At 39.6% G+C, this 19,911-nt stretch overlaps 1 protein-coding gene across 1 annotated transcript; it reads right to left on the bottom strand.

Annotated features, from left to right (window-relative positions):
- Positions 1-15,522: 15,522 nt before the first annotated feature.
- LOC124263621 (chondroitin proteoglycan 2-like) lies at positions 15,523-17,529 on the bottom strand. The gene is made up of 2 exons (XM_046698273.1): positions 17,517-17,529; positions 15,523-16,538 (listed from the first exon to the last, which is right to left on the bottom strand). The coding sequence occupies exons 1-2, from the start codon at positions 17,527-17,529 to the stop codon at positions 15,523-15,525; spliced, it is 1,029 nt and encodes a 342-aa protein (XP_046554229.1).
- Between the last annotated feature and the right edge of the window lie 2,382 nt (positions 17,530-19,911).

The following is a 19,911-nucleotide window of genomic DNA, read 5'->3' as shown; positions in this document are numbered from 1 at the left end:
AGGTACAATAATGAATTCTCATGAAAATAATTGTGCAAGTGCTTGAACACAACTCGTTCGAAGAGTATCCAGAGACAGATAATCAAAGATATTAGTCTATAGTTTCGAATAGTGGCATAACATTTCCATTGGCTAGACAGATACAAATTTGAGTAAAACATTCAAAGATTTATATGTATACCCGTATCTGTATGTAATTTTAGAATGGACGTTCAGTTAAAAAAGGGACCGTTCATAAATAATGGCTCGGGGGTGGGGTGATGATGATGATTTTAAAGGGTGGTCACCCATTTTGTTCTGGGGACGTACGGGGGTCATCAATTTTGTACACATGCACGAGAGGGGTCAGCAATTTTGTACATAAAAATATTTTTAAATTATGCTTAAAACATTATGAGAAGGAGGGAGGGTGGGGGTCACTTACTTTGTACATAAAGTTTAGGGGGTCATTCACATTGTACAAATCATCATCACACCCCACCCCAACCCACCCCCAACCCACATCCACCCCCAGCCATAAATTATGAACGTTCCCTTAGTTGATAATTTCAAATGTATGTATATATATTAAAATTTGCCATATTCACCGCTTCTGTAAGATGTAAAACAGTATACGAGTATCTTCAGGAAATGTTGATTTGGTTTATCAATGTGATTTCACTAATATATACGTTCCCCTATGGTCCGTAATCAGTGGAAATCAATCATCGACATTTAGAGTTATATGGTCAAGTGTAGTAGAAGTCTTTCTTATAGAAATCATTGCAAGTTCATTTGTCATATAGTAACATTTTTCGTGTATAACCAATCATTCACGCGAGGGTATTATCGAGTCTGTACTATCGCCAAGGCAATTGATGTTTCTTATGATATTCAGGTTTGTATAACTTACACAACACCACAGCTGTACTGATTTTACCACAGCTGTACTGATTTTGTGACAGATATATTTGTATAGCTTCATGACGGACATTTACAAAAACAGTCAGTTGCTTATGCCTCATGTACATAATACCTACCACCAAAAGCATTTCTCTCAAGGGATCGTAATAAGTTTATGGATTATATCATGCAAATGAGAGTCAGTGAGACGAAGGCAAATATTTTATAGGAGTGTTTACTTAATTATGCACGAGGGACGGACAACGTATACCAGTAACACACTAACTTCTTATTAACGTTAACCATAATTTATGCATATAAATATGCATATAAATTATGAAATGAACAAGTAAACCATCACACTTGTACTATAGTAAAACAGTGAAGTAAAGTTAATCCACCCCATGTATATGTCCAGAATTGCTGATCAGTTGATTGGGTTGAGTTCCCTTTATCTGGTTGTAGATACAGAGGCACAGAGTGTATGTACATTGTTTGTAATTCACCCAAGAACATTATTGATTGAATTCTTTCACATGGAGTCTCATTATTCACTTATAGCTAGCCATGCTAGTGCATGGTTGTAATTTAACATGATAACTTCTTAGTGGCACACGATCTTGTATAATGTCGATACCCACATGTATAGCAAGTTCGATTTGTACCATCATGCTGTTTGTGTTGCAACATAATTGATGGGGGATCACAAGACCAATGTACATACCACAAGGAAACAGTACTGGAATTATTCAAACGTAAACTTGTATTATTATCAAATAAGACAGCCGAAGTGTGTGTGGGTGTCCTAGAAAAATAGGAGAACACAAAGACTAAAGTTCCAGAGTGAAGACGAGAACCATGGCTTTTATGCAATGTCATATGATGGATAAATGTGCATCGACCGCGTGAGACCCCTGTAATCTATAGGGAGAGTATTTAGGTGATATTTCGAAAGGTCCCCTGTAGATAGTCTAACTCGTAGCCGGCAGCAAAGAGCCGGAAGTAGAACAAACCAGAATCCACACCAGAGATCCATTCTTGCTGGTGATGTTCTCGGACAAAGAACATATTTCCTGCGGACTTCGTCTCCAGGACTACGTTTTGTGCCAATCAACATTTAAAATGATGTGATGTACCCAAACAAACATTTCTCAAATGACCCCCAGTTATTGTGAAACAAATCTATTTCTTATAAGCATTGGAATCTCTGTACTTCTACACAGTACTCGTAATTCTAAATTATCTGACTGGATTGTTCAGTCATTCGGTCACTTGATTGTCCGTTTTTTTACAGACCGCCATCGCATAGCAGGTGTAATGAGATGCAAAACGTGCAAAACATACTTCCATTTTTAGGGACATTTTGTGAATGGCGGGTGCTCCCTCTAGATCAGGACATGCTTACCCTTTACGCGAACCTACTATCATCACTGATGTTCAGTGATTCATTCATATTGTTTTCACAGCTATAGTTGTCCTTTACACCAAACGGAATTTGTTCCCGGGGATAGTCAAGACTGGGTATTTTTATTGCACTGACGTTCTGAATCTATATTGAAAGTGATTATGAAAACCTCGTTGTCACACAAATATGTCATATAACTTAGGTCAGTGATTTACCTGTAACATTGGACATATTTATTGTGTAGATATTTAACGTTCATTTTGTTCACTACTATGTAAATAATGACAATAATCTGATGTAAATACCATGTATGTGTGCTACATCATACGATCAGTAGTCTTTCTTAATGAATGTACATCGTTTAGATTTCATATACAAAGTGCTATAGAATCTGATGCATATGCAAATCCAGTGTATGGTTCAAACAGTTACTCAGTTTGAAATATCAACCAGTAGAAATTAGAACATGATTAATAGAATAGACTTAAATCAGATAGTATCATTTATCACAAACTGACTGTTTTTGGATATTTTAAGATTATGGAAACTCTGGGATTTTATCGTCGGTTGCATACACCTTGGACTGATTCATAACTAAAGGAATTTAATTCCTCAGGCTGTTCACATATGTGATATTCAGATACCTCCTGTCGTCATGTGCCATGTACATAGTCAGGTTTTTCAAATGACTCTTATATAACTTGTTTCTAACTTGCCATGTCCTCGTTGAGATAGACGGATTGTGCCGTTTGTTTTTCGGATGTTTCATTTCTCAGACTGTATTTCTATCCCAGAAAAATGCAAATTTGACAATTACCTGCCTCTTCATCCCCAAATTCTTTCTCCCACCGATGATCTCATACGTCTTGCATTGGGTGGTGTACTGTTACTTATATATGTATATAACTCAAAACGGAAATATTAAAACTGTTATAAAGTAGATGGCAATAGTAATTATTAGATCTTCATCCAGTTAAACGTGAACGGAGGGGATTTCCTTATCAAACAAAATGCTGAATACATACACTCTGAATGAGCTTAAAGCCACCTGTTTGATTGAACTGCATATTCAGTGTTATTTCAAATATTTAGATATATTGACTGAGTATATGGGTATTAAATTATTTTGGTTCACAGTATGACATATGTGTTAAGACCAATAACGTATTATCAGATACAAACTTTGTGACACAAATACCATACTTCTGCGACTGGCATGCTCAACATATCAGCAACAGGTCAAACAGAATCTTCCCGATTATTATTATCATTATGTAAGACGATGCAAACATAATACTATAATCCCGCCTGGTGCTCTTCACGTGTCATCCCTCACTGTCAACGATCTATCCTTGTAGTTTTCATTTCTATTTTTTGTTTCGCTCTTTCGGAAGATATTCGAGATTGGTTTTACATTCAGATGTGATCTCATGATAACCGACCCTTTGGTGTTGGATGCCAGGTGATGAATTAAATACATCGTCAAGCGTGGTGGCTGTCCACTGAATGGGACACGATTATATAGTGTGTATTTCTGTATTTCCGTTTAAATGAAGCATTTTATCCAGTATGCATTTCATTTAACGTAAATATCCTCTATGAGTTTCAATTATCTGATCCGGATAAGCGGGGCTCCACTGAATATCGGAGACAAAATGTCTGGATGAGAATTGGTGTTTAATCAGAGAGACTAACGAGGCTGGGTGCTCAGGTTCGCTGAGTTGGTAGATGCATATCATCCTTTTTCAATCACGTAGGTCGACATTCATGATGTCAGTCACTGGATTCTCGGGGCTTGACTTGTGTATTTGTTCCAAACCCTTCACAACAGTGCCACGGGATTGCCACGGGCAACGAAGACGGGTATTCAATCCCAAGACACGAAATAGTAATGAATCGTATTTATAGTACTATGTCATTTCTTACTGTCTCAATTAAATAGTCAATTTGAAACGTCTTGTTGCTATGTTTCGTTATGTAATGCACATCATTCAAACACCAGCCTGTGATCATTTACTATATAGTATACATAATGAACTAGAACCTTCAAGTGCGAACGAGTCACACTTGACGAAACAAAACAAAGCACAATGGCTGCAGTAAACTGATCTACGTCACCACGTCTACTTCTTATTCTGTTTCCTAAAAATCAATTCTCAGGAACGTAAAATGACTTCCAAGTTCTACTAATAATGGACAAGTGAAGATGTTCACTTTTGTGTTGAAAGTACACTTGGATAGTAAACTCCACTGTGCTTTGTCAAGTCTATCATTCTTGTTTTTAGATCCTCCCAGCTCCCATTTGACAACGCGCTGCAATCCACCCAAACGCTTTGTCATAACACACCAGGGAGTACATACAATCGTGGGAACAATGTTTGTTCAACAGAGAGAAAAGCTGGTGCAGACAAAACGTGTAAATATCCCTGATTCTTCTTTCAGGGAACTATGGTCCATGCTTTAAAAGGTCGAGAGCAATAGTTTATGTCAAACGGTGTTTGTCGTTGCTTGAAGTATGTCCTTGACGGTGTCAGCGTGAACTTCAGACGTTTGTATATTGTTGATACAAGAGTGAATTTCCTTGGCAATTCACAATGTGTTGAAACAACAATAACCATGTATCCTGCAGAGAACTGAATAATGCAAAGCCAAACTAACTTATGTTTAGTTGCGTGATGTTTGGCTCTGGTGCACAGGGACTTTGAAAAAACAGTTCACATTAGTTCATGTACTGTTACTTATCGATTTCCAAAGAAAACAATTTGTTATTTACTAGAAGATTACCAATCAACAAAGAAATACTATACACTTGACGATTTTAATATAAAATTAACTAGATTTACCAATCATTGCAAATTACTGCAAAGGAACTATAAAGGCAGACGAAAAAGGAGTACCAGTACAAACTCTGGGGTAGTACAATTACAATGCCAGTTTACAATATTAGTCTTGAACTGGATATCAATGATGAGTGATGTTCACACAACGGCTGGTTTTGATGTAATGTGAGATTATTCTAATATTACGGCGAGGGACACCAGAAATGGGCTTCTCACATTTTACCCACGTGAGGAATCGAACGGCGCTTGGTCTAAATATAGCGACATGCACATCACTGCCCGCTACTGAATATTTACATAAACAATATGTTATGTAATTACAACATTTCCAACAACATTTCCAACAACAGACTGACATACAACAGTAGATGATTTCCTGGTATGTCTACATTCCTGTGTATACCTTTGACATTCATGTAAGATTAGCAGCATTGTTCTGAAACTTCATATAGTATAAGAGCAATAGAGCAAATTCGCTGTGATAATATACCACTGCTTAACGGAATACCGATACATCTAGTTTCAAAATGTAGGAGCGTTACATACATAATTAACGCACTCATTCCACTTTAGGAATGTTTCAATACACACATTATGGTTATACATTTTACTTTTCAGGTTGTATACAATTTGGTGATTGTTCATTTGAAAACATAAGTTACTGTATAAAAACGTATCCGCTGTTTTCAGATAAATGGAATCTGACAGACAAACACGTTGTTAGATAAATGGAATCTGACAGACACTCGTGTAGAAATCTCTATTTACCTGCATCATCGAGCAGCAATGTATTTGATGTATGCTTGGGATACTCGATTTAAACAAGTGAAAGACAACATTTTACTGGCGTTTTACGACCGTGGGCTCAGCCACTTCAGCTGAGTTGTTCCCCTTTGACCAGAATGAATTCAAAAAGGTATTGACGCAGTATACCCCCTTGCAGCCTTGCTCAAGGCTGTACTGAATGCTGATCCCATGGATGTATAACAATTCTATTCTTTAAAGAGGCAAGCCTAGAAAAGCGGACTAAGGACCCCGGTCCGTGTTACATATATAAATTAGAAATTATCATTTAAGCTTTTAAGCATTACCTTACAGACTTGTGCAAGTCTTACTCCCTTGTTAAAACAGCCATTAAAAAAACAACATTTACATGATCGTTTGTTAAACAAATTTAGTGACGATATGGTACATGTATGGACAAATGTCTTTCGAATATATAGTTTTTTATTTGCCATTTCACGATTTTGCAGCAAACAGACTATAGGTATTTTGGGTGCAATTTTGATCAGGTTGATGCCGGTGTTACTGCAGTAAACATACTGACTTGGATTTCATATTAAATAATTTAGTGAGATGTAGGTGGAAGACCTGTCTATTATTAGACGTCAAGATCTCCTGAAGGTGAAACACCGATATGTTTGGGAAGTCCAGTATTTCCATTTTCAGTCCAAGTCACTGTTTAGGGATAGACCTTTAGTGCCCCTTGCTCCCTACGTACACCCGCCGAGGTTATTCTCACATCGGAGTATGCTGAGATAATCATCTCCCAGGGAAATGCTTACTCCTTCATTAGGTGAATGAAAACTACAAAGCATACAGCTATATATGTACATTTTAAACAAAATTGATCAAATAACACAGGTGGACACTCATTAAGGGAAGTCTATAGTCTAATGGCAAAGTCAATATAAAATTGTAGTCAGGAGTAAATCCAGGCTGATAAAGCAGGATCACGAGTGGGAACAGCACTGATGGGAAAAGTGATGACGTGGAAGGCAGCTAGATGGTTAGCAACACAGATAATGAACTTATTAAGACCAAAGTGAGTTCCCTGGTCACGGTTGGAATCTTCTGATGTCTATGGCTTCCTTTGACGCCAGTTGTTGCTGGCGGACATGAATTTAATAGCTTTCCACGTGATGATTGGTGTTCTTTGAGTCTGATGTTCCGGGTCTGAAGGTTTCACCGATGCAATAGTGGTCGCCACAATTACTCCGATACGCCGTGATCCTCCTGGACACACGGACATTAATTAAGCACCATATCCCAGGGCAGTTATTTCATTTTGGTCTCAATCATTATACCGCAAAAGTGAAGGTGCCAAGTACATTGGGGTATAAATTTAATAATTGCAGTATGTGCAATACAGTAGTTTACTGAACTGCTTTAATAGATGACATAATTCATGATTTTTCTTTAAATGGCAAGACACAGACCTTTAGAAAAAGCACGATAGCAAATTATTGGCATGCATGACGCGGGTATGTCCTGTCGCAACATCGAAGCTAACTCGAACATTAGCCACACGGTTTTTACTCGTGATGAAGCACGTGACCACTGGTGAAGTAAACGATCGTTAAGACCGGGAAGATCTGGGCCGTAATGACGGAGTCCTTACACGTATGGCAAGAAGCAATCCCATGACTCATGCCGTCTCTCCACTGTTACAGAAGCAGTTTCGGGCTGATGATCAGAGGGAATGTCATCCGATCAGACGTACTCTCTTCACAGACAGGAACAGCCTCAGGCTCAGCGAAAACGGCAACTTCAAGACATGGCGTCGAGTTCATTTGCCTGATAAAAGGCTTTCTTGTAAACATTACCGACGTCCGTGGTCGAGTATGGAGACGTCGTAACGAGGAATATCACCAGGAGATGACCCATGTAGCCGACCCCTTTGGTGGTGGCTCAGTGATAGTGTGCGGTCGGGGTTCGTATTCCTGCAAGTTGCATCTCATTTCAGTATCTGGGGAACTCAATGGTCAACGTCCTGCATACCGCCGTTGTGCCACATTTTGATAACCATCCCCTTTCCAGTCATCATATTCGTGGATGATAACGCTTAACATAATCGCCCATTTGCAGAACAACGCAGAACAGATATTATTGATATTCACGCTTTTCTATATTCCTCTCGCAATTAAACTGTTACCAACTTCCATTTCAGTTTTGTATGTGCTTTTAATCAGAGTAAATACGGTAAGTTACCATATAATTGTGCGGAATTTAGTTTACAAAGCACCTACAACTACATGTGGTGTTTTCGTACTTATTATATAAATAGTGGGTAATACTTAATTAATGCTTATGTGTATATTACATATATAAGCTAGGTACTTTTGATAGCAAGTATTTTCATACGTAACTGCGTCAATCTATATTATACCGATCTGCATAACGTTTGGTGTGGCAGATGTATATTGTGAATTATGATAACATGATTGATATGCCTACTTTGTAAGTAGACGCGGTGTGGTCTTCGTGAACTATATGTGGAGAAACTATGTGAGATTATTGTAAAAGTGTACCAAAAGATGAGTATCACGTGTTAATGAAATGTCCTTTATATGCAGCGGTAAGAACTCACTACATACCAAGTATCTATATTATGAACCCAAATAAACAAAACTTTGTACATCTTCTAAATACCACATAATATCATACTCCGTCTAGCAATTTTTGTAAACAAAATCAAGTCCATGCGCTCTGTAAAAATTTAAATCCAAGTTGTCATTTTGTACTATTGGCCTCATGGCCAGAATTATGAAATAAACCTGTCTGTCTGTGGAGAACCTTTTTTTCAGTTGATTTATGAATATTGATAAACATACTAGATTATATGATACCAATATTGGACACCAAAAGTAGAAGTGTATATGAACTGTTGGGCTTGCCTACGACCCCACACGTTCTTGTGCTGGTTTAAAAAGGAAATCAAGCCATTAGGATTCTATATCTCTGTATACTGCTCAATTAAAATTGTGAACATAAGTGACCAAACATACAGTTGGAAAACTTCCTTAAGAGGCATTTTAACTTCTACAAGTGGCATTTAGTTGGAAAGTATTCCAAAGTGTATGGCAAAACCTTGGTTGTACTGCAGCCAAGACATGAACACTTTCTTATTGACAGTCTCTCTGATTTGATACGTCTTACAACATGTCACGCTTTTGTATGCACAGGTTATATTGTAATATGAAATTTGCAATTAGCAGATGATACACACTAAAAGATCCGCAGGTCATACATGGTTGTATCCCATTACCCCTACATCCCAGTACCCCTACATCCCAGTACCCCTACAATTAGTTAAAACAACACACGGCATTTACCTGTCTGGCATAATGAACTTACCCATGGGAGCGATTAACATGTTGTGTATACAACTTAGAAAGGATTAAGGTGTTCTTGGTTAGAGAAAGTTTGTTAAGATGAAATTAAATGCTGAAATTGACAGAGATGAGACAAGTGAGATGTTGAAATAACATGACATCAACATGGCTGGTCTTCGCAAAGTTTGATGACGGAAGGTGGCACCCAAGTCCTATTTGAGGGTTATCTACACACTAAGAATGTCGAGAGACAGTCTTGTGTACACTGGAAGTGTGTCCAGTCAACTTGCAGAGGCAGAGCCACAACAGTCGGAAATGTTTTGAGGAATGCGACGGAGCAAATCATCCGCCAGAGGATAGCCAGAAGGTCCGGTTTGTCAGCAACCTGAGGAAGAGAGCGAGGGAGGAGTCAACATCGATGCACACCCTCTACAACAACGAGATTACGAACTTGGACGATGATAAGATACCATTGATGCCATCCTTCCCGACCATGAGCAGTGCTATGTACCGCCATCGACAGAAAACAATTCCTGTTTTGCCGCAGACGAGATCGGAAGTGAACCTTCAAGATTCCTGGACGCAGACAACAGATGGTCGACCCTTCCTCCTGTTTTCAGATGGTGATGACGATAAGATCCTGGCATTTGGCACCATAGATAGTCTTCAGGCCTTGCAGTCATCTGAAATCATCGATATGGATGGAACCTTTACTGCCTGCCCTGGTCCGTGGAATCAAGTGTACACCCTACATGCAAGACGTGGAACCACAACCTATCCCCTCATCTTCACCTTACTCCCCGACAGTCAGACTGAGACCTACTCCACCAGACTCGTCAGACTCATCAAGAATGAAGTTCAGCAGAGACTTAACCGGCCGCTTGCCCCATCCTGTGTCCAGACAGACTTTGAGCTGGCGGCAATTCATGCTATAGAGAGAGAGATACTGTCAGGCGCTTTGGAGGAAGGTCCAGGATCTGGGACTTGCTGTTGCTTACAGAGAGGATCTGGAATTATCCAGATGGGTAAGAAGAGCGGCTGGACAACCCCTTTTACCCCAGAACAGTATCCAGGACACGTGGGTTGACGCCATGGACGACGCTCCCGATGTACCAAGAGCGGCCACTTTCAACGATTACATGGTGACTACTTGATGGTCTGCCACTGTGGAACCATCATTCAACAACAGGTCCAAGGACAAACAACAACCTAGAGAGATTCCACAACCGCCTGAACCGGGGACTCCCACATCGACACCCCAACATCTACCGATTTGTGGAGGTGATCAGGAAAGTTGAACACGCTGAGAGAGCGAAAATTTCCCAGATAGACTTTGGAGCAGCACAGAGAAGCAGAAAGAGAGTGTACAGAGAGATGGAGCATCGTTTGTGTCGCCTCAAGGAGCAGCTCAATCTTGGGCTGAAAACACCAATGCAGTTCCTTGACGCTGTGGGCCATCTCCTCAAATTGGGATAGAGACTTGTTTAAAAGACAAAAATTAACATTAAAAAGTTAACATGACCTGCTGCTCATATTCATGTCACGACCAGGAAGATATCTGTGTATTATATTCATTTATTTGTGTAATTAAATCCATAAATTAAAACATTAAATCTTGTGTTCATGTGTTTGGGCTAGTCCATTGTCCAGGTAACAGGTAAATGGAAGGGGATTAGCAGTGCATTGGACGGTGAACTTTGTTGTTATAAGCTGTAGGGGTAATGGGATGTAGGGGTAATGGGATGGTACCTCATACATAGTTCCAATGTAACTTTTATGACATGAACATGTATGCATCTGATTAGTATGCCTCTCATCAGATGTATGTGTGGTTTATTAAAGTACAAACATCACATGTTGCAACACAATACCAACAGCGTATTAATAAAAATACTACATACATGTGCATGTTGGTTTTTACAACACATGTGATATCTGGCATTTATCTCACTGAACCAGGAAAAACGCTAACACGTTTGCAGTTATGTGTGTAACGCTTGTTGTGATTTCTTTACATTAAGACGTTATATATTGTGTCAATAACTAAATAAAAACAACTAACTTCCTCATGTGACTAAACTCCTCAACTGGTCCATCTACAACACATCACAACTGGGAGTGTCATTAAGGAGGAAATGACTTTCTATCGAAACAGTACGTGATGTGAGGATCCAGAACGTTGCGAGGAAATGTGTGTATTTTCCTTGGCTCACGTCACGGGAGATTTACGTTAATTCTTCCTCCTCATCTGCTGGGCTTAGTAAATCTTACCTGCAAAGAGCTTTTTCTTTATTCACTTGTTCTGCTCACATTCGTACTGCCTGTGCAATTAAACAGGATCCAGCGGTAATCTCTCTTCGAACAATGATTTAAATAACCCTGACGTGTAGATAGCTGCCAATGTTAAACGGGAAATTTAGCTAATGCTAATGCACTCTTGTCCATGCCAGGTGGCCATATTAGCCCTCTGCAAACCTTCCTCCAAACTGTACGTTGTTTCTCGTATGCCTGAGTACATGTTGATTAAGTGAAGGACGCGCACTTACAGCGTCTTTTAGACTACGTTGAAAACAATCAACTTGAGCCATGTTACATATGTAACGTAGATGTGACAGACCCTATTTAAGTACAATACACATTTTGATTTAGATTCGTCGATTCTCTTGATTTTTTCAAGTCGATTTTTCCCTATTCTTGTCATATTGGTTTGACATGAAATCAGAAATACTGTATATAGGAAGCATAAGTACTTATACTTATGTGGGGCGGTGGGGTAGCCTTGTGGTTAAAGCGTTGGCTCGTCATGTCGAAGACCCGGGTTCGATTCCCGACATATGGGTACAATGTTTGAAGCTCATTTCTGGTGTCCCCCGGCGTGATATTGCTGGAATATTGCTAAAAGCGGCGTTGAAACTAAACTCACTCACTCTCTTATACTTATGTAATTTACTCGTGGAGCAGCTCACAATAGGCTCTTTTCTAACACACGTGATTAAACGCTTCGTTGGCACATATAATATCATATACACGTTAAGTGATATAACACTAATGGATATTTTCCTTTCAATGTAGGTCCGTTTTCATATGTATGGATTTTTCGTCATATCTAATCTAACATGTACTGTTATATATTGTATGATCCATGTCCACACATCAGTGGTGGTGTTGTTGTGGACGGGGGTTAACACTTCATAAATAAACGCGACAATGACCTTCCATAATCATAAGAGCTCACCAAAGCTGATAACCACTGCCCATCTCCCAGACTGTGGGTAACTGAACAGTATTGCATTGCTGTTTTGATGTAATCTGTATTTTGTAATTAAATCTTTGTACACTCATGCTGGCTCTGCATACCTAAGGATGATGATGTAGTATCAATGGACGGTGATTGCATTTTCTCCAGTCACGTATTACCTAATTGCCCATGCTTGTCGTAAAAGGCGACTAACGGGATCGGGTAGTCAGGCCCGCTGACTTGGTTGACACATGTCATCGTATCCCAATTGCGTAGATCGATGCTCATGCTGTTGATCACAGGGTTGTCTCCAAACTCGATTATTTACAGACCGCAGCCATATAGCTGGAATATTGCTGAGTGAGGCCTCAAACAACAACCCTAATTGTCCATGGTTCAGCAATTCTTTGCGCAGTTAAGTTACTTATCCTTGCCAGAAACCTGTGATATTGGATCGGAGTCCTACATTTGCCTCACAATCATGCTCGTGGGATGCATGTAAGTTGTATTTATAAACGTCTACCACCTCGGGCTTTCCCTTCATCCAAGAATGACACGCCATGATGTAACTCTTCAAATCGTAGTTAAACCAAATTCAATCATTCACCATAACGATCTTGGTACGCTTGAGATCCCGGATGCAAAATGTGCTATGTAGAGATTCATTGGTTCTGTGTTCTGATTCCAGAGGGGCGGTGGGGTAGCCTAGTGGTTAAAGCGTTGGCTCGTCACGCCGAAGACCCGGGTTCGAATCCCCACTTGGGTACAATGTGTGAAGCCCATTTCTGGTGTCCCCCGCCGTGATGTTGCTGGAATATTGCTTAAAGCGGCGTAAAACCAAACTCAGTCAGTCTGATTCCAGAACTGAGCCGTTTATGACCTTTGGTGCGTCAGCACCATACGTCTATACGGGGGGATTGACAACGGTAACGTTCCCAATCTGCGTGTCTTTGGGATTTCCGCCAACGTTTTGTTTAAACGTCATCGGCTCAAAGCTACCTTCAAGCAAAGGTCACTAATCGTCGTAAACTGTTATACATCAAACAAACCATAGATTCAGTATATTATAAAATTTATTTTGATTACATGTTGGAATATGTATATATATGTATACTTTGTACACTTCAATCCATTTCATTGGAGATCGTAGGATTGGACTGAAAAAATATAGATCATACATTGGATTTTTACATATGTACATATATACAGCACATTAAGTTAATCATATGGTACACATGAAGACCTTCCCTGCTCTCTGTAACACGCGTGCATAGTTACGTTACACAGTACTGAAGTATTGCATTTTCCTCGAAATGATCATTTGGATTCCTACCATTTTAGTACATCGGTGATTGATCGGAAACTCAAATGTAATGCCAGCACTTGTCGAAGTTTAGGTAATGTTTTCTCAATAAGGGTACCTAAATTTGTTAAATAGCTCGTACGATAGTACTTCTTTTAAGAGAAGAACATGGCATCGATCATATATTCATCATTCTGAGAGGGAAGGCCTTGTTGATTATAAAAGCAGAATAATTAGATGTAAATGTTATCGTCTATATATCCAGGTATTATATATAGTGGGCGATCACTCTCACTCAGTCTCACTTATCACATTCTCACAGGGATGACATCCAAGATGGCGGCACTGTTACCGGAAGGAGTTTGCCCGGGAACTGAAACGAGATTCGGAGATATGGCATGAGACCTGAACTTATAACAAGCTACCTGTTGGGAAAATGTTTGATCTCATTGAATTTTGTGATTCTTGAGAATCCTTTCTCGCTTTCTACTTTCCAAACGTGCTTATGAGATCAAACAGTTTCTGAGTTAAAGCAATGTCTATCTATAAAATCATACACTTGTTTCTGATATCATGGCTCACGTTGTCTGACATGTCAGTTACCTAGGCAGGAGGTAAGGAATTGTAGTTATTGTAGCATGATTTGTTTTCATTTATAGATCGGAAGTATGTCTGACTGACTGACTGACTGAGTTTAGTTTTACGCCGCTTTTAGCAATATTCCAGCAATATCACGGCGGGGGACACCAGAAATGGGCTTCACACATTGTGCCCATGTGGGGAATCGAACCCGGATCTTCGGCGTGACGAGCCAACGCTTTAACCACTAGGCTACCCGACCGCCCCGAAGTATGTCTGACATGTCTTAAACTATTCTTAGATCAAATCATGTACATTTTCAATGTAAATCAGAATCATCTCAGACCTAATTGCCACACAACATACTCCAACGATTACTTTTTTCTGTGTTCTCTACATGTATAAACAGTTCAAAATGTTTCGAAATTATATGTTTTCTCCGGATAGTTATAGTGGTCATTGAGCATAGAAAATACACTCAGCTATAAACATATAAATACAAACAATAAGTAAACATGGACATTCGTATCAACTTTGTATTAACGAGGACATGGAAATGGTGTATCTATATCGTTCAGAATGTTTATGAATTTACAAAACTTTGTCTGCAGAATAGAAATATCTGTATCTAATGAGTTTGCAATTATGCATGCTTTTTTAAAGTAAATTAGCACCATGTTGTCCTTCCATTTTATCATACCTGTATTCCAGTTTCGTCCGTGTTTGTTTAATCTATCATGCATTATTTACAGGACTAGTTTTCTCGCTAAACTACACTAGTAACTAGATCACTAGATGTCAAACTTGTAAAGGATAGGTTTCCATCTTTTCCCCTGCTGTCAAAGGTTTTAATTCAGGCGAAACTAAAGATTATTTTTGAGAATAATCTTCATAGCTGAAAATAAATGTTAGCTGCAAACACATACATGTGTATAAATAATCACTCAAAACTGACTTAGTCATTATTAAAAACATCAAGTTATACAAATGGCCTTAGTACTATAATTTCATAGAATTTTAATGTGCTCGTTAATCAGAGTTAATCAACCAATCGGCAATTTAGAAAAGAGGCCATAAGATTACACTTTATCATGTATCTGAGCAGTTACAGTTAAAACGATTTTTAATTAAAAGTGCACGTATCTCACAGTTATTAAAACTTACCAGCCCCACCACTTATAACCACATGGCGGACAGATATTCTGTGGGAAGTCACATTTCCCCGCCTTCTCGTTGAAGAAGAACCCTCCTTGAGAATAGGAACACTGCTTGAATCCCAAGAATTTCCTATTAGAACACTCGTAGTAGAAACTGCACCCTTTCAGAAGTGCAGAATATTTCCCATCTTTCTTGTTTGCACAGGATGGTGTGAGTCCACAAGGCTCTGCGGCGTTTTCTTGCCTATCACATTTACCACTTACGCTACTAAAGACTTGATCTGCAGCACATGTCCCATTCCTGATAAGAATCCCCCTGCTGCATTCAATGTAGCTCTTGCAACCCGTGTTGGCGTCAGGATGGAACCCCGAGGATTTCCTCTCGCAGGGATTTGGAAGGAGTCCACATGGTCTGGGTACCAGCTCATTTGGAATGATGCATTCCTGTCGGATTGGGTCAAAGGAACCAAAGTCACATGTTCTGTACCTGATGAATTTCTTCCTTCTGCATTCGAAGTAGTACGTACATCTACCAAAGGGATCGGCATGGAAGCCATCATCCCGGTCATAGCACTGTGGTTGTTGACCTGTTCCACAAGGAGGTGCGGCAATTTCCAAAGACTGGCATTTCAGGCTCACTGGATCAAAGACCTTCCCAGCAGGACATTCATCGTAGCCCTCAAAGTCTCCGTCTCTGCATTCAAAGAAGATTCCACATCTGCCTTGCTCGTCTGGGTAATAGCCGTCATCTCTGAAGCTGCAGTCTGGACGAAGACCTCCGTTGGCCTTGGGTACTTCAAAGAGGGACACGCAGTCGTGGACCTCTGGAGAGAAGATTGGAGTAGGCACTTGGCAGTCATCCTGCGCAATGTTCCTCTGGTCGTAACACGTGACAAAGGTTGGGGTCCAACGTTCAGTGTGGAAAGGGTAGATACCACTTGGCTTTCCTCTGCACTTTCCATATCGCTTATCACAAGGTATGCAATTGACTCGATCACACTGGTTGGCGCGATACTCGCCTGCAGATGATAACAAATAGACAATCACATCAAGTAATGAATAGAGATATATGACTATAGAGAAACGTTGTTACAAGACAATATATGATAAACATCTAAAAATCATAATATTTTGAAAATCAGACACAATTGTTTATAATTTAAAATAAATCTGAACATGGCCACGGAATAGCATATACAGAAGGAATGAGTGTGAAATGTAATATCACATCACTTGCATTTCATTAGACGTTTAACAATATCACACTACACTATGAACATGCTACTTAAATAAAGACCAACTATAAATGTAAATCCACATAATTCAATAAATAAGTATCTTCACATATTCTGAAAATAAAATAACAACAGTCACAGCGAAATGGTTTATAAATGCTATGGTGCCATCGAGGCTTGTATGAAAACTGTTTAACTCAAAGCTTTTCGATTGTGGTGCTAGCAAATCTAACATATAAACATATAGTAAGAACAGATCGCGTTTGTGCGCATGGCCCTCTTTTTTTTAATCCTAGCTACTGTCTTTGCAAATACATATTTATATTTAATACATACCCATGAAAAGTTGGCAGCTTTATGTTTTGCTACTGATATTTCACTTTAAGCCACATCATATCAGTTTAAGACATACCAAAAACATAATTGATCTTTCTGTATGTTTTTGTTTTGACACTTGTAACCAACTCGAACGTATCAATACCCGTACTTGCACATTGTCATTATGATCTTCAAAACTGAAACTGACTAATGTTTATACATCTTAAGCGCAATATATTTTCCCAAAACCAGTGTCCTTCTGTGACTCGATCCTCTATATACCGTATAACACTTGCCATTTTGTTTATACACATTATATCCGAGTGTGTCAGAATGTAAATATAATAAAACAAGATATAAAAAGTTCATGCCAGAGAAAAATAAGTTGTTTTACAGAGAAAGGGATTACAACTTATATAGTCCTTTTTGCCTCATTTGTCCCACCGACTGAAGTCATCTCTATGTGATGTTTATCAAAGAAGTATCACTTGTATTCCCCCAGTCTTTTCGGAGCTTTAGATTTGTGTAAAGGAGAATTTTCTTCTGTTCTCTTAGTCAGTTTGCTTCCATTGATATATCGACCTGAGCTTGAAGACTCTACACACCAGTTTCATATAAATGCATGCATAAAGATTCACAGTAACCAAAAACTATCCAGACTATTGTATGACAAGTGGGGCGATTTGAACATTCAAAATTGCTGAAAACTATCAGCAAGAGAAAACATTCCTTTTGCCAACTTCCCCTTTTGGTCGATCAATATTCCAGCAGCCCAAGCCTTTGATGTCAATATTACATAACTTTTGTGGTACAATAGAGTTGAGGTATAATAGAGTACGTTTTTTCATCGAGGAATTCAGAAAGCGTCATATGACTCTTACTCAAAGTTGTTTTACCAAGGTCACAACATTGAACGCCAAAGTAAACCTTTCGTAGATGTCTACAGTAGATGTGATGAGGACATTTCCCAAAAAATGTGTATTAGTAGATTGTTACATTCGAGTCGAGTCCCATTCACCTATCCGATTGTCATCACATTATGTTATCTTACATTGTATGATAATTTTGTATGTAAAGGGTCCCATTCTCTAAACTCATCCATCGAGAAACTCGCTTCGCTGTGACCAGACTCTGTCGATGGAATAGACACATACTGAACAAAAAAAACACTTGGAGAAATGAATTATATTGAAAATGGGTAGAACAAGGTAGTTAATATGGGCGAATACCCTAATGGTTAGGTCTTACCAACTATTTAAACAGGTGAGCCACGCGGGGTGCGTGCAGGTTCACGTAACCACAATTTTCATGTGCCTAACCACTAAAGTGTGGAGAATTTGCTTGTGAAAAGAAACACCTTAACAAACCATGAGAGGTGCCCCACCTTAAAAATGTTAAGTTTGCAATTGGCATCCTCCATGCTGACTGGTCTACTGTAGGTGGCATTTCATGCAGAAGACGGACAATTCACAACCTGAGGACATGTATGCATCAAATTGGTACGGCATCTGATCGCCCCAGGTCAGGAGGATCACGCGTGAGGTCGAAAGCCCAGGGCAATTTGCGTGTCATTTCCGAGATCGTTTTACGACCGCAAACGCCAACGCACTCTGTGTGTGCGTGTGCGTGCGTGCGTGCGTGCGTGCGTGCGTGCGTGTGTGTGTGTGTGTGTGTCGCGTAACTGCCCAGACTATACGGAACCGCAGCCCAACGTTCTTATGTTAGGCCGATTCTGACACAGGTAAACCATAATGACACCTGCGCTGGAACCAGAGAGGTTGGATGAGTTGAGGGATGGATGAGTGATGGATGAGTTGCCATCCTCAATTACTGTAGGCGAAATGGGATGTAGGCGAAATGGGAACATCCCAATGGAATAGTGTTGTGACGGGTATTGACGTCAATGAGTGGCCATCGAGATCATCTGACCTTAATCCCATCGAAAACGTATAGGATGCTCTTGGAAGAGGTTTTCGTGCCTTGAGACGTCAAACCCAGAATATTCAAGAGCTGGAGGCCATGTCGGTACAGCAATGGCACAGGTTGCCTAATGCTGTGTTCACAGGTGTTAGGCTGTCAATGAGACAACGTTGCGTTGCTGTTGTGAATGCCAGATGGGGGTATACGCGGTACTGAACAAGCTACAAACAAATGGCAGTCCCCATGAAATCCAAATGTGACGCCATCGTCCTACTTTTGACTGTGTGTGTGTGTATGTGTGTGTGTGCACCAAGCGTACCTTAATGCGCAATCCTGTTTTAGTGTACACCAGTTACTTCCATAAACCAGGTATATCTACTACCGACACATTTCGTTCCATATGAGTATGTTTGGGACATAAAGTAAAACGTGTGAAGCTTCTTTTTTCATTCGGTATATGTCTTCATGCTGTTTGTTACTCAATGGAATTCAGCTCCCTAAGGTGATTCCTCCGGGACCCAGTTCTTCACAAGTGAACACATTAGTGGCCATGTGACCATCATGTGATCATCGGTTTCATAGAAATGAGCTCATGACTCTTTCTCAAGAAGATAACAAAAGCAACAAAACCCAATAAACATCCGTAAGAAATCCACGTCAAAGGCAAAGTCGATTACACATTTCCAGCAATATCGTGGACATGTTTATTTGAATCATAATGAAATAGTGTTGATACCAGGTGTTCCAGATTGTTCAAGTCAAAAGAGGGAATTACATCGGTCATCCTTCCTGTCACTGATGCGTCACATTTGGAAATGTCTTCCACATGTCTACCATACAACTGTTTGGAAGCTTTAGTGAGGCACTGAATGTTGTACCCTTGAACAAACAATTTCTGAAAAAAGCTAGGTCGATTGTA

The sequence above is a fragment of the Haliotis rubra genome, unplaced genomic scaffold, assembly GCF_003918875.1.
Source record: "Haliotis rubra isolate DU_JTF1 unplaced genomic scaffold, ASM391887v1 Scf120, whole genome shotgun sequence".
NCBI classification, from domain to species: Eukaryota; Metazoa; Mollusca; class Gastropoda; order Lepetellida; family Haliotidae; genus Haliotis; species Haliotis rubra.
The sequence above is the reverse complement of the archived record's forward strand: the minus strand, read 5'-3'. Positions and strand labels throughout refer to the sequence as shown.